Source organism: Oncorhynchus kisutch, linkage group LG18, assembly GCF_002021735.2.
Source record: "Oncorhynchus kisutch isolate 150728-3 linkage group LG18, Okis_V2, whole genome shotgun sequence".
NCBI lineage: Eukaryota > Metazoa > Chordata > Actinopteri > Salmoniformes > Salmonidae > Oncorhynchus > Oncorhynchus kisutch.
The window spans coordinates 9,682,548-9,698,963 of NC_034191.2; the positions used below are offsets into that span (position 1 = coordinate 9,682,548).

General features: G+C 44.5%; 1 protein-coding gene across 4 annotated transcripts in view; it reads left to right on the forward strand.

Moving 5' to 3' along the window:
- Window positions 1-732: 732 nt before the first annotated feature.
- The window catches only part of LOC109885526 (transcription factor A, mitochondrial), a 43,846-nt gene continuing 28,162 nt past the window's right edge, over window positions 733-16,416 (forward strand). For 2 of the 4 annotated variants that reach the window (XM_031795411.1, XM_031795410.1), the window contains exons 1-7: window positions 760-1,023; window positions 1,354-1,404; window positions 7,620-7,747; window positions 7,839-7,909; window positions 8,317-8,466; window positions 9,924-10,019; window positions 10,768-10,824. In XM_031795411.1, the coding sequence (XP_031651271.1) occupies window positions 938-1,023; window positions 1,354-1,404; window positions 7,620-7,747; window positions 7,839-7,909; window positions 8,317-8,466; window positions 9,924-10,019; window positions 10,768-10,824 (639 nt within the window). In that variant the 5' untranslated portion in view covers window positions 760-937. Of the gene's footprint in view, window positions 1,024-1,353; window positions 1,405-7,619; window positions 7,748-7,838; window positions 7,910-8,316; window positions 8,467-9,923; window positions 10,020-10,767; window positions 10,825-16,416 lie in introns of all 4 variants that reach the window. The other 2 variants (XM_031795413.1, XM_031795412.1) reach the window with 1 other exon arrangement.

The following is a 16,416-nucleotide window of genomic DNA, read 5'->3' on the forward strand; positions in this document are numbered from 1 at the left end:
AAATGAAAAAATATCGCAGCAAAAATATAATTTATAGAAATGAAACCCATGGGTCAAGAACGCAAAAAATATAATTTATAGAAATGAAACCCATGGGTCAAGAACGCAAAAAATATAATTTATAGAAATGAAACCCTTGGGTCAAGAACGCCAAAAATATAATTTATAGAAATGAAACCCATGGGTCAAGAACGCAAAAAATATAATTTATAGAAATGAAACCCTTGGGTCAAGAACGCCAAAAATATAATTTATAGAAATGAAACCCATGGGTCAAGAACGCCAAAAATATAATTTATAGAAATGAAACCCATGGGTCAAGAACGCAAAAAATATAATTTATAGAAATGAAACCCATGGGTCAAGAACGCCAAAAATATAATTTATAGAAATGAAACCCTTGGGTCAAGAACGCAAAAAATATAATTTATAGAAATGAAACCCTTGGGTCAAGAACGCAAAAAATATAATTTATAGAAATGAAACCCATGGGTCAAGAACGCAAAAAATATAATTTATAGAAATGAAACCCATGGGTCAAGAACGCAAAAAATATAATTTATAGAAATGAAACCCTTGGGTCAAGAACGCCAAAAATATAATTTATAGAAATGAAACCCTTGGGTCAAGAACGCAGCAATTTATTGGAGTAATTCAAAAGTCACTTGATTATTTATTGGTCACATAAATAATTGGTTGACGTTCCCATTTTTCGTGAATGTGCTGCAGTGAATCTTAAACTACGTAAACACTGCCATGACCTTTTCCCACAATGCAGCGGAGCGGTGAAGGCGGGTTATCCGTGCATGGCAGGGGCAAACGGACATTATTGAATTAGGTAGCTAATAAACAACGAGGAACTTGTGAGCCAACAGTCCGGGACAGTACCATTGTTGTCTCTGTCAAAGCTGTATCCCGACCGTCTAGTCAACCAGACATGGCACCTTTCGGTCTGATGTTTTCTGGGGTTTGCCTTTTGAAAAAGTCATTCAGTCTCTTCTCCCACGCATCCAGTCTTACAAGGTAACATAAGGAGCAAAACTTCCCGTTGTCAAGATATATAGATATGTTAGGTAGGTAGTTAGTAAGCCACCCTGTACAATTTATAATTGGTATTTTAGATTTTTGGACATTCATAAAACCAATTATGCAAAGGCATTGCTTTATTTCCAGCTACCACGCCAGTATTAGTCTAATTAGAGCCTAGTTAGCTAGTTAAGGTTAGCCAAGGTTAGCTTGACTGGCACTGACTGGTATCCAAGGACATGTTTTATTTTGTCAAATGTTTTTAACCTTTAAAAATGGACAAGTCAGTTAAGAACAAATTGGTATTATTTCCAATGACTGCAAAAGGCCTCCTGTTTGGACGGGGGCTGGTGCCTGCTGGACTGTAAATTCATCAAGGTACTCCACTTTGTTTACCTTTGTTTATCTGTCTTCCCTAGCCCCGAACTCAGGCCCTGTGTCTAGTTAACTGACCCTCTCTGCCCATTCATCTCAATTTTACCTGTTGTTGTTGTCTTAGCTGATTAGCTGTTGTTGTCTTACCAGTTGTTGACTTAGCTAGCTCTCCCAATCAACACCTGTGATTGCTTTATGCCTCTCTCAAATGTTAATATGTCTTGTATACTGTTGTTTAGGATAATTAGCATTGTTTTAGTTTACTGCGGAGCCCCTAGTCCCACTACATGCCTTAGATACCTCCTTTGTCCCATGCTCTTAAATGCCTGCGAAACCAAATGCAAGCTTTTCAACCGTTCGCTGCCTGCACCTGCCCGCCCGACTAGCATCACTACGGTGGACGGTTCTGACCTAGAATACGTGGACAACTACAAATACCTAGGTGTCTGGCTAGACTGTAAACTCTCCTTCCAGACTCATATCAAACATCTTCAATAAAAAATCTAATCTAGAATCGTCTTTCTATGTCGCAACAAAGCCTCCTTCACTCACGCCGCCAAACTTACCCTAGTAAAACGGACAATCCTACCGATCCTCGACTTCGGCGAAGTCATCTACAAAATAACTTTGAATACTCTACTCAGCAAATTGGATGTAGTCTGTCACAGTGCCATCTGTTTTGTTACCAAAGCACCTTACACCACCCACCACTGTGACCTGTATACTCTAGTCGGCTGGCCCTAGCTACATATTCTTTGCCAGACCCACTGGATCCAGGTCATCTATAAGTCTGTGCTAGGTAAAGCTCCGCCTTATCTCAGCTCACTGGTCACGATAACACCCACCCGTAGCCCTCGCTCCAGCAGGTATTTCTCACTGGTCATCCCCAAAGCCAGCACCTTCTTTGGCCGCCTTTCCTTCCAGTTCTCTGCTGCCAGTGACTGAAACGAATTGCAAAAGTCACTGAAGCTGGAGACTTACATTTCCCTCAATAACTTTAAACATCTGCTATCTGACCAGCTAACCCGATCGCTGCAGCTGTACATAGTCCATCTGTAAATAGTCCATCCAATCTACCTACCTCATATTGTTTTTATTTACTTTGCTGCTCTTTTGCACACCTGTATCACTACTTACACACCAGCATCTGCTCATCATCATCTGCACATCTATCACTCCAGTGTTAATCTGCTAAATTTGAATTACGTTGCTACTATGACATATTTATAGCCTTACTTCCTCATGCCATTTGCACACACTGTATATAGGGGCGGCAGGGTAGCCTAGTGGTTAGAGCGTTGGACTATTAACCGAAAGGTTTCAAGTTCATATCCCGAGCTGACAAGGTAGTTCTGCCCCTGAACAGGCACTGTTCCTAGGCCGTCATTGAAAATAAGAATTTGTTCTTAACTGACTGGCCTAGTTAAATAAAGGTAAAATAAAAAATATAGACTCTTTTTTTTCTATTGTGTTATTGACTGTACACTTGTTTATTCCATGTGTAACTCTGTCTGGTTGTTTCTGTCGCACTGCTATGCTTTATCTTGGCCAGGTCGCAGTTGTAAATGAAAACTTGTTCTCAACTAGCTTACCTGGTTAAATAAAGGTGAAATCTTTTTTAAATTAAAAATCTACGACAAAACACATCACAACAAAAGATACCATAACACTACATAAAGAGAGACCTAAAACAACAACACGGCAGCAGCACAAAACATGGTAAAACATTATTGGGTGTCACGTGCGCCGAATACAACAGGTGTAGACCTTACAGTGAAATGCTTACTTACAGGCTCTAACCAATAGTGCAAAAAAGGTGTTAGGTGAACAATAGGTAAGTAAAGAAATAAAACAACAGTAAAAAGACAGGCTATATACAGTAGCGAGGCTTCTACAGACACCGGTTAGTCAGGCTGATTGAGGTAGTATGTAGATATGGTTAAAATGACTATGCATATATGATGAACAGAGAGTAGCAGTAGCATAAAAGAGGGGTTGGCGGGTGGCTGGACACAATGCAGATAGCCCGGTTAGCCAATGTGTGGGAGCACTGGTTGGTCGGCCAATTGAGGTAGTATGTACATGAATGTATAGTTAAAGTGACTATGCATATATGATAAACCGAGAGTAACAGCAACGTAAAAGAGGGGTTGAGGGGGCTCACAATGCAAATAGTCCAGGTAGCCATTTGATTACCTGTTCAGGAGTCTTATGGCTTGGGGGTAAAAATGGTTGAAGCCTTTTTGTCCTGGACTTGGCACTCCGGTAACCGCTTGCCATGCTGTAGTAGAAAGAACAGTCTATGGCTGGGGTCATTGACAATTTTTAGCGCCTTCCTCTGACACCGCCTGGTGTAGAGGTCCTGGATGGCAGGCAGCTTTGCCCCAGTGATGGACTGGGCCTTATGTACTACCCTCTGTAGTGTCTCGCGGTCCGAGGCCGAGCAATTGCCGTACCAGGCAGTGATGCAACCTGTCAGGATGCTCTCGATTAGAGGTCGACGGATTAATAGGAATGGCCGATTTAATTCGGGCCAATTTCAAGTTTTCATAACAATCGGAAATCGGTATTTTTGGGCGCCGATTTTTTTTATTTTTTATATGTACAGTTACAGTTTACCTAGCATAGACTTATAGATCACCTGGAGCCAATGGGTCTGGCAACGAATATGTAGCGAGGGCCAGCCAACTAGAGCATACAGGTCGCAGTGGTGGGTGGTACAGTGGGGCAAAAAAGTATTTAGTCAGCCACCAATTGTGCAAGTTCTGCCACTTAAAAAGATGAGAGAGGCCTGTAATTTTCATCATAGGTACACTTCAACTATGACAGACAAAATGAGGGGGAAAAAATCCAGAAAATCACATTGTAGGATTTAATAATGTAATGAATTTATTTGCAAATTATGGTGGAAAATAAGTATTTGGTCAAACTTTTCTGTAAGTCTTCACAAGGTTTTCACACACTGTTGCTGGTATTTTGGCCCATTCCTCCATGCAGATCTCCTCTAGAGCAGTGATGTTTTGGGGCTGTTGCTGGGCAACACGGACTCTCAACTCCCCCCAAAGATTTTCTATGGGGTTGAGATCTGGAGACTGGCTAGGCCACTCCAGGACCTTGAAATGCTTCTTACGAAGCCTCTCCTTCGTTACACGGGCGGTGTGTTTGGGATCATTGTCATGCTGAAAGACCCAGCCACATTTCATCTTCAATGCCCTTGCTGATGGAAGGAGGTTTTCACTCAATCTCACGATACATGGCCCCATTAATTCTTTCCTTTACACGGATCAGTCGTCCTGGTCCCTTTGCAGAAAAACAGCCCCAAAGCATGATGTTTCCACTCCCATGCTTCACAGTAGGTATGGTGTTCTTTGGATGCAACTCAGCATTCTTTGTCCTCCAAACACGACGAGTTGAGTTTTTACCAAAAAGTTATATTTTGGTTTCATCTGACCATATGACGTTCTCCCAATCTTCTTCTGGATCATCCAAATGCTCTCTAGCAAACTTCAGATGGGCCTGGACCATGTACTGGCTTAAGCAGGGGGACACGTCTGGCACTGCAGGATTTGAGTCCCTGGCGGTGTAGTGTGTTACTGATGGTAGGCTTTGTTACTTTGGTCCCAGCTCTCTGCGGGTCATTCACTAGGTCCCCCCGTGTGGTTCTGGGATTTTTGCTCACCGTTCTTGTGGTCATTTTGACCCTACGGGTGAGATCTTGCGTGGAGCCCCAGATCGAGGGAGATTATCAGTGGTCTTGTATGTCTTCCATTTCCTAATAATTGCTCCCACAGTTTATTTCTTCAAACCAAGCTGCTTACCTATTGCAGAAAATTAGTCTTCCCAGCCTGGTGCAGGTCTACAATTTTGTTTCTGGTGTCCTTTGACAGCTCTTTGGTCTTGGCCATAGTGGAGTTTGGAGTGTGACTGTTTGAGGTTGTGGACAGGTGTCTTTTATACTGATAACAAGTTCAAACAGGTGCCATTAATACAGGTAACGAGTGGAGGACAGAGGAGCCTCTTAAAGAAGAAGTTACAGGTCTGTGAGAGCCAGAAATCTTGCTTGTTTGTAGGTGACCAAATACTTATTTTCCACCATAATCTGCAAATAAATTCATTTAAAATCCTACAATGTGATTTTCTGGATTTTTTTCCCCCTCATTTTGTCTGTCATAGTTTAAGTGTACCTATGATGAAAATTACAGGCCTCATCTTTTTAAGTGGGAGAACTTGCACAATTGGTGGCTGACTAAACAGCGCTGTGCTTGCGAAGAGCTGCTGGCAAAACGCACAAAAGTGCTGTTTGAATGAATGATTACGGGCCTGCTGCTGCTCAGTCAGACTGCTCTATCAAATCAGACTTAATTGTAACATAATAACACACAGAAATACGAGCCTTTGGTCATTAATAGGATTGAATCCGGAAACTATCATTTAGAAAACAAAACGTTTATTTTTTCAGTGAAATACGGAACTGTTCGGTATTTTATCTAACGGGTGGCATCCCTACGTCTAAATATTCTTGTTACATTGCACAACCTTCAATGTTATTTCATAATTACGTAAAATTCTGGCAAATTAGGTCGGAATGAGCCAGGCAGCCCAAACTGTTGCATATACCCTGACTCTGTGTGCAATGAACGCAAGAGAAATGACACAATTTCCCCTGGTTAATATTGCCTGCTAAACTGGATTAGTAGTTATAACTAGTGATTATGATTGATTGTTTTTTATAAGATAAGTTTAATGCTAGCTAGCAATTTACCTTGGCTTCTACTGCATTCGCGTAACAGGCAGGCTACTTGTGGAGTGCAATGGTTAGAGCGTTGGACTAGTTAACTGTGCGGTTGCAAGATTGGAACCCCTGAGCTGACAAGGTGAAAATCTGTCGTTCTGCCCCTGAACAAGGCAGTTAACCCACCGTTCCTAGGCCGTCATTGAAAATAAGAATGTGTTCTTAACTGACTTGCCTAGTTAAATAAATGTATTTAAAAAAAAATCTGTGTCCAAAAATACAGATTTCAGATTGTTATGAAAACTTGAAATCGGCCCTAATTAATCGGCCATACCGATTAATTGGTCGACACCTAGTGTTTAGTAGGGATAATGTATTGTGGTGTGGTGGCTCATTTCTCTAGTATCAAATGAGGAGAGACAAACTTATCACACAAGTCAGAGTTAAACTTAAACTAAATCTTTAACAATGAGAGCTTTGCAATAGCATTTGACTTTCAATGATGCACCATTTCTAATACACCCCTTTCAACCTACATGATGAACAACGGATACATAGAATGGGTCACAAGGTTAAGATTTGTATGAAAGGTATCTCTAATACATAGCAGACAGCATCTGCTGTGTCAACAGTTTTCATTGTATAGACCAGTGTCTGGTCCTCTGACTCCAAACTGGAACCATCTCACCCTGCTACGGTATAGAACAGAAACATTACCTCATTCTCTGGAATGCTCAGCAGCAGCTACTCTTCCTGGGGTTTATTATGGATCCCCATTGTTTCCTATTAAGGCAGCTGCTACTCTTCCTGGGGTTTATTATGGATCCCCATTAGTTCCTGCCAAGTCAGCAGCTACTCTCCCTGCTACGGTATAGAACAGAAACATTACCTCATTCTCTGGAATGCTCTTTAGGTTTTATCACCCAAAGACATCGTAAATCTCCTGTCAGTGTTATCTCCCAGAAGCCCATCCTCAGTAGAACACACAATAGTTAACAAAATACTCTATTCTGTTGCATAACACAACCATGATGCAATAAAAGCATTATATATATATAATATAATGTGTTGTAGGGATAATGTGTTGTAGGGATAATGTGTTGTAGGGATCATGTGTTGTAGGGATCATGTGTTGTAGGGATCATGTGTTGTAGGGATAATGTGTTGTAGGGATAATGTGTTGTAGGGATCATGTGTTGTAGGGATCATGTGTTGTAGGGATCATGTGTTGTAGGGATCATGTGTTGTAGGGATCATGTGTTGTAGGGATAATGTGTTGCAGGGATAATGTGTTGTAGGGATAATGTGTTGTAGGGATAATGTGTTGTAGGGATAATGTGTTGTAGGGATAATGTGTTGTAGGGATAATGTGTTGTAGGGATCATGTGTTGTAGGGATCATGTGTTGTAGGGATCATGTGTTGTAGGGATAATGTGTTGTAGGGATAATGTGTTGTAGGGATAATGTGTTGTGGTGTGTGTTGTAGATTCGTCAATGTGATCCCAGCTGTAAAGAGTTTGACCACCATTGCAGGCGCTCCACCTAAGAGGCCCCTGAACGGATACATGAGATTTGTGAAACAGCAACAACCTCTCGTTGTCAGGGAGTATCCAGGTGACTGGTGTTAGAATGGACAGTATCTCTACAGCTTCACTCGTTCCTTTGTCTTCACACATCACTGAGTTAATGTTGATGTGAGTTTCAGATGTCAAAGCTGTCGATGTGATAAGGAAGATTGCACAGCAGTGGAGAACTCTGACAGCAGACCAGAAACAGGTAGGTTGTGTCTTGATTCAGTAGGGACACTTCAGTAGACAGCAAGGCCCCCCCCAGACCCTGACACCTTGGACAGCAAGGCCCCCCCCAGACCCTGACACCTTGGACAGCAAGGCCCCCCCCAGACCCTGACCCCTTGGACAGCAGGGCACCCAGATATCTTCTTTCTCCGTGTGTGACGGAGAATACACTACTTCTGTAGTCCATGTTTGCACCTTCCATCAGAGAAGACGACACAGACTGTCATGCGTCTACTTCCTACCAACATGGATGTACTTGACAGTATTTAAATAACTGAAAACAGGCTGTTTGACTTATACCCTACCTGAAATTGACATCAGTGTTGTTGTACTGTGGACAGACTTGTGTGGTTAATTAGCTAAATACATGTTGACTTTCCCCCACAGCCTTTTCAACAGGCGTCAGTGGTTGCCAGGGAACAGTTTAAGGTGGACATGCAGAGGTACCAGTCCCAGCTCACACCTGCACAGGCTGCTGCTCTGAAACAGGAGAGGAGACTGAGGCTGGCCAAGAGGAAAGCCATCAGGAGGAAGAGGGTGAGTGTAGCTCATTGATCTTCATAGTAGAGGTTGACCGATTAATCAGAATGGCAGATTAATTCGGTATTTTTTGACACCGATTTGGCCTAATTTTTAAAATTGTATTTACATTTATTTTTTACACCTTTATTTAATCTTTATTTAACTAGGCTAGTCAGTTAAGAACACATTCTTATTTTCAATGACGGCCTAGGAATGGTGGGTTAACTGCCTCGTTCAGGGGCAGAACGACAGATTTTCACCTTGTCAGGTCGGGGGATCCAAACTTTCAACCTTACAGTTAACTAGTCCAACGCTATAACCACCTGCCTCTCGTTGCACTACACAAGGAGTCTGCCTGTTACGCGAATGCAGTAAGCCATGGTAAGTTGCTAGCTAGTATTAAACTTATAAAAACAAACAATCAATCATAATCACTAGTTAACTACACATGGTTGATGATATTACTAGATATTATCTAGCGTGTCCTGCGTTGCATATAATCTGACTGAGCATACAAGTATCTAAGTATCTGACTGAGCGGTGGTAGGCAGAAGCAGGTGCATAAACATTCATTCAAACAGCACTTTCTTTGCGTTTTGCCAGCAGCTCTTCGTTGTGCATCAAGCATTGCTCTGTTTATGACTTCAAGCCTATCAACTCCCGAGATGAGGCTGGTGTAACCGAAGTGAAATGGCTAGCTAGTTAGTGCGTGCTAATAGTGTTTCAAATGTCACTCGCTCTGAGCCTTGGAGTGGTTGTTCCCCTTGCTCTGCATGGGTAACGCTGCTTCGAGGGTGGCTGTTGTCGTTGTGTTGCTGGTTCGAGCCCAGGGAGGAGCGAGGAGAGGGACGGAAGCTATACTGTTACACTGGCAATACTAAAGTGCCTATAAGAACATCCAATAGTCCAAGGTTAATGAAATACAAATGGTATAGAGGGAAATAGTCCTATAATAACTACAGCCTTAAACTTCTTACCTGGGAATATTGAGGACTCATGTTAAAAGGAACCACCAGCTTTCATATGTTCTCATGTTCTGAGCAAGGAACTTAAACGTTAGCTTTCTTACATGGCACATATTGCACTTTTACTTTCTTCTCCAACACTTTGTTTTTGCATTATTTAAGCCAAATTGAACATGTTTCATTATTTATTTGAGGCTAAATTGATTTTATTGATGTATTATATTAAGTTCAAATAAGTGTTCATTCAGTATTGTTGTTATTATTATCGACTTTTTTGGTCCTCCAATAATCGGTATCGGCATTGAAGAATCATAATCGGTCGACCTCTACTTCATAGTGATGTGCTGTGGGCCGTGGACACTATTTGGCATGACAGGCCCCTCCTAGTGAATGTAATGGCATACTACTAAGGCCTTGTGATAGTATTAGTAGTGGTGTGTTCTGATGTTGTCCCACTGAAATGTTCCTGGTGACTCGTCTGACTTGACCACCATCTTCCACTTTTAGGAGTTGAACAGTCTTGGCAAACCCAAACGTCCCCGGTCGTCCTTTAACATCTTCATGGCAGAACACTTTGAGGAGTCCAGGGGGACGACCACACAGGTTGGTACTGAGGAGTCCAGAGAGGGGGGGGGGGGGGGGGGGGGGGGGGCACACAGGTTGGTACTGAGGAGTCCAGAGGGGGGGGGCACACAGGTTGGTACTGAGGAGTCCAGGGGGGGGGGAACCACGCAGGTTGGTACTGAGGAGTCCAGAGGGGGGGGGGAACCACACAGGTTGGTACTGAGGAGTCCAGAGGGGGGGGAACCACGCAAGTTGGTACTGAGGAGTCCAGAGGGGGGGGAACCACGCAAGTTGGTACTGAGGAGTCCAGAGGGGGGGAACCACGCAGGTTGGTACTGAGGAGTCCAGGGGGGGGAGGGGGGACCACGCAGGTTGGTACTGAGGAGTCCAGGGGAGGGGAGAACCCCGCAGGTTGGTACTGAGGTGTCCAGAGGGAGGGGACCACTCAGGTTGGTACTGAGGAGTCCAGAGGGGGGGGGGGGGGGACTCAGGTTGGTACTGAGGAGTCCAGAGGGGGGGACCACTCAGGTTGGTACGGAGGAGTCCAGAGGGGGAGGGGGGACCATGCAGGTTTGTACTGAGGAGTCCAGAGGGGGGGGGACCACACAGGTTGGTATCAGTGTCCAGTAATCAAATACTTTTTCATGAGTTCTGAGTCAATGGGATGAAAATATAATATTCTTTAACACATTCCATTATACCAGCGTTAAAGAGATGGTTGATATGTAATCTAAATGTAATGGTATAACACGCACCTGTTATAATGCTGTCACCTTTTTCCCCTCAGGGCAAGATGAAGATGCTGCGGGAGGACTGGACCAAACTGTCAACCTCACAGAAACAAGTAGGTGGAATGAAGTGTTTGATACAGTGCATTCGTTACGTTTCATTAAGGATCTCTCTGTACTTTCCTCCGTTCATCTTTGCCTTGATCATGACTGCTGCCACCACCATGCTTCACCGTAGTGATGGTGCCAGGTTTCCTCCAGACGTGATGCTACCACCACCATGCTTCACCGTAGTGATGGTGCCAGGTTTCCTCCAGACGTGATGCTGCCACCACCATGCTTCACCGTAGTGATGGTGCCAGGTTCCCTCCAGATGTGACTCTTGGCATTGGGGCCAAAGAGTTCAATCTTGGTTTCATCAGACTGGAGACATGTTTGTTTCTCATGGTCTTAGAGTCATTTAGGTTCCTTTTTGCAAGCTCCAAGCGGGCTGTCACGTTCCTTTTTACTGAGGAGTGGCTTCCGTCTGGCCACTCTACCATAAATGCCTGATTGGTGGAGTGCTGCAGATATGCTTGTCCTTCTGGAAGGTTCTCCCATCTCCACAGAGGAACTCTGGAGCTCTGTCAGAGAGACCATCAGGTTCTTTGTCACCTCCCTGACCAAGGCCATTCTCCCCCGATTGCTCAGTTTGGCCGGGCGGCCAGCTCTAGGAAGAATCTTGGTGGTTCCAAGCTTCTTCCATTTAAGAATGATGGAGGCCACTGTGTTCTTGGGGACCTTCAATGCTGCAGAATTGTTTTGATACCTTTCCCCAGATCTGTGCCTCGACACAATCCTGTCTCTGAGCTCTATGGACAATTCCTTCGACCTCATGGCTTAGTTTTTGCATTGACATGCAGTGTCAACTGTGGGATATATAGACAGGTGTGCCTTTCCAAATCACGTCCAATCAATTTAATTTACCACAGGTAGACTCTAACAATGGATCGAAACAGGAGGCACCTGAGCTCAATTTTGAGTCTCATATTTGGTATTTGTTTTTTATTTGTAGTACATTAGCAAAAATGTAAACCTGTTTTCACTTTCATTATGGGGTATTGTGTATAGATTGAGGAAAACAAATATCTAATCCATTTTAGAATAAAGCTGTAACGTAACAAAATGTGGAAAAAGTCAAGGAGTCTGAACACTTTCCGAATGCACTGTAGATGTAGTTATATACCTGTGGTGGTGGTATAGATGTAGTTATATACCTGTGGTGGTGGTATAGATGTAGTTATATACCTGTGGTGGTATAGATGTAGTTATATTAGGCTGGGTTTCTGTACAGCACTTTGAGATATCAGCTGATGTACGAAGGGCTATATAAATACATTTGATATGCATGTGGTGGTGGTATAGATGTAGTTATATACATATGGTGGTGGTGGTGTAGATGTAGTTATATACATATGGTGGTGGTGGTGTAGATGTAGTTATATACCTGTGGTGGTAGATGGTAGATGTAGTTATATACCTGTGATGGTAGATGTAGTTATATACCTGTGGTGGTGATGGTAGATGTAGTTATATACCTGTGGTGGTGATGGTAGATGTAGTTATATACCTGTGGTGGTGGTATAGATGTAGTTATATACATATGGTGGTGGTGGTATAGATGTAGTTATATACATATGGTGGTGGTATAGATGTAGTTATATACCTGTGGTGGTGATGGTAGATGTAGTTATATACCTGTGGTGGTGGTATAGATGTAGTTATATACATATGGTGGTGGTGGTGGTATAGATGTAGTTATATACATATGGTGGTGGTATAGATGTAGTTATATACATATGGTGGTGGTGGTGGTATAGATGTAGTTATATACCTGTGGTGGTGGTATAGATGTAGTTATATACCTGTGGTGGTGGTATAGAGGTAGTTATATACATATGGTGGTGGTGGTGGTATAGTTGTAGTTATATACATATGGTGGTGGTGGTGGTATAGTTGTAGTTATATACATATGGTGGTGGTGGTGGTATAGATGTAGTTATATACCTGTGGTGGTGGTATAGAGGTAGTTATATACCTGTGGTGGTGGTATAGATGTAGTTATATACATATGTGGTGGTGGTATAGATGTAGTTATATACATATGGTGGTGGTATAGAGGTAGTTATATACATATGGTGGTGGTATAGAGGTAGTTATATACATATGGTGGTGGTATAGAGGTAGTTATATACATATGGTGGTGGTATAGATGTAGTTATATACATATGGTGGTGGTATAGATGTAGTTATATACCTGTGGTGGTATAGATGTAGTTATATACCTGTGGTGGTGATGGTATAGAGGTAGTTCTATACCTGTGGTGGTATAGATGTAGTTATATACCTGTGGTGGTATAGATGTAGTTATATACCTGTGGTGGTGATGGTATAGAGGTAGTTCTATACCTGTGGTGGTATAGATGTAGTTATATACCTGTGGTGGTGAACGGTATAGAGGTAGTTCTATACCTGTGGTGGTATAGATGTAGTTATATACATATGATGATGGTGATGGTGTAGATGTAGTTATATGTAGTTATATAAATATGATGGTATAGATGTAGATATATATACACATGGTGATGGTAGATGTAGATATATACACATGGTGATGGTAGATGTAGTTATATACACATGGTGATGGTGTAGATGTAGTTATATACACATGGTGATGGTAGATGTAGTTATATACACATGATGGTGTAGATGTAGTTATATACACATGGTGATGGTAGATGTAGTTATATACACATGGTGATGGTAGATGTAGTTATATACACATGGTGATGGTGTAGATGTAGTTATATACCTGTGGTGGTGATGGTAGATGTAGTTATATACACATGGTGATGGTGTAGATGTAGTTATATACACATGGTGATGGTGTAGATGTAGTTATATAAATATTATGGTAATAATTAGTGATGCCTTTCACCCCTCCCCTCTTCAATGAACTGAATTGACCTTCAAAGATACTCTCCTATTCGCACCACATCAAAAGAAAATATAGTTGGAAAGAGGAGATGGATGTATCCAGTATAATAGATGGACTAAGTTAGCAAAACAAAGTCATATAATCTCTAGCTAACACTCCTGCTCTGGGTAAAGGGTTAGGGTTAGCCACCCTAACCCACTCCTGCTCTGGGTAAAGGGTTAGGGTTAGCCACCCTAGCCCACTCCTGCTCTGGGTAAAGGATTAGGGTTAGCCACCCTAACCCACTCCTGCTCTGGGTAAAGGGTTAGGGTTAGCCACCCTAACCCACTCCTGCTCTGGGTAAAGGGTTAGGGTTAGCCACCCTAACCCACTCCTGCTCTGGGTAAAGGGTTAGGGTTAGCCACCCTAACCCACTCCTGCTCTGGGTAAAGGGTTAGCCACCCTAACCCACTCCTGCTCTGGGTAAAGGGTTAGCCACCCTAACCCACTCCTGCTCTGGGTAAAGGGTTAGGGTTAGCCACCCTAACCCACTCCTGCTCTGGGTAAAGGGTTAGGGTTAGCCACCCTAACCCACTCCTGCTCTGGGTAAAGGGTTAGGGTTAGCCACCCTAACCCACTCCTGCTCTGGGTAAAGGGTTAGGGTTAGCCACCCTAACCCACTCCTGCTCTGGGTAAAGGGTTAGGGTTAGCCACCCTAACCCACTCCTGCTCTGGGTAAAGGGTTAGCCACCCTAACCCACTCCTGCTCTGGGTAAAGGGTTAGGGTTAGCCACCCTAACCCACTCCTGCTCTGGGTAAAGGGTTAGGGTTAGCCACCCTAACCCACTCCTGCTCTGGGTAAAGGGTTAGGGTTAGCCACCCTAACCCACTCCTGCTCTGGGTAAAGGGTTAGGGTTAGCCACCCTAACCCACTCCTGCTCTGGGTAAAGGGTTAGGGTTAGCCACCCTAACCCACTCCTGCTCTGGGTAAAGGGTTAGGGTTAGCCACCCTAACCCACTCCTGCTCTGGGTAAAGGGTTAGCCACCCTAACCCACTCCTGCTCTGGGTAAAGGGTTAGGGTTAGCCACCCTAACCCACTCCTGCTCTGGGTAAAGGGTTAGGGTTAGCCACCCTAACCCACTCCTGCTCTGGGTAAAGGGTTAGGGTTAGCCACCCTAACCCACTCCCGCTCTGGGTAAAGGGTTAGGGTTAGCCACCCTAACCCACTCCTGCTCTGGGTAAAGGGTTAGGGTTAGCCACCCTAACCCACTCCTGCTCTGGGTAAAGGGTTAGGGTTAGCCACCCTAACCCACTCCTGCTCTGGGTAAAGGGTTAGGGTTAGCCACCCTAACCCACTCCTGCTCTGGGTAAAGGGTTAGGGTTAGCCACCCTAACCCACTCCTGCTCTGGGTAAAGGGTTAGCCACCCTAACCCACTCCCGCTCTGGGTAAAGGGTTAGGGTTAGCCACCCTAACCCACTCCTGCTCTGGGTAAAGGGTTAGCCACCCTAACCCACTCCTGCTCTGGGTAAAGGGTTAGGGTTAGCCACCCTAACCCACTCCTGCTCTGGGTAAAGGGTTAGGGTTAGCCACCCTAACCCACTCCTGCTCTGGGTAAAGGGTTAGGGTTAGCCACCCTAACCCACTCCTGCTCTGGGTAAAGGGTTAGGGTTAGCCACCCTAACCCACTCCTGCTCTGGGTAAAGGGTTAGGGTTAGCCACCCTAACCCACTCCTGCTCTGGGTAAAGGGTTAGGGTTAGCCACCCTAACCCACTCCTGCTCTGGGTAAAGGGTTAGGGTTAGCCACCCTAACCCACTCCTGCTCTGGGTAAAGGGTTAGGGTTAGCCACCCTAACCCACTCCTGCTCTGGGTAAAGGGTTAGGGTTAGCCACCCTAACCCACTCCTGCTCTGGGTAAAGGGTTAGGGTTAGCCACCCTAACCCACTCCTGCTCTGGGTAAAGGGTTAGGGTTAGCCACCCTAACCCACTCCTGCTCTGGGTAAAGGGTTAGGGTTAGCCACCCTAACCCACTCCTGCTCTGGGTAAAGGGTTAGCCACCCTAACCCACTCCTGCTCTGGGTAAAGGGTTAGGGTTAGCCACCCTAACCCACTCCTGCTCTGGGTAAAGGGTTAGGGTTAGCCACCCTAACCCACTCCTGCTCTGGGTAAAGGGTTAGGGTTAGCCACCCTAACCCACTCCTGCTCTGGGTAAAGGGTTAGGGTTAGCCACCCTAACCCACTCCTGCTCTGGGTAAAGGGTTAGGGTTAGCCACCCTAACCCACTCCTGCTCTGGGTAAAGGGTTAGGGTTAGCCACCCTAACCCACTCCTGCTCTGGGTAAAGGGTTAGGGTTAGCCACCCTAACCCACTCCTGCTCTGGGTAAAGGGTTAGCCACCCTAACCCACTCCTGCTCTGGGTAAAGGGTTAGGGTTAGCCACCCTAACCCACTCCTGCTCTGGGTAAAGGGTTAGCCACCCTAACCCACTCCTGCTCTGGGTAAAGGGTTAGGGTTAGCCACCCTAACCCACTCCTGCTCTGGGTAAAGGGTTAGCCACCCTAACCCACTCCTGCTCTGGGTAAAGGGTTAGGGTTAGCCACCCTAACCCACTCCTGCTCTGGGTAAAGGGTTAGGGTTAGCCACCCTAACCCACTCCTGCTCTGGGTAAAGGGTTAGGGTTAGCCACCCTAACCCACTCCTGCTCTGGGTAAAGGATTAGGGTTAGCCACCCTAACCCACTCCTGCTCTGGG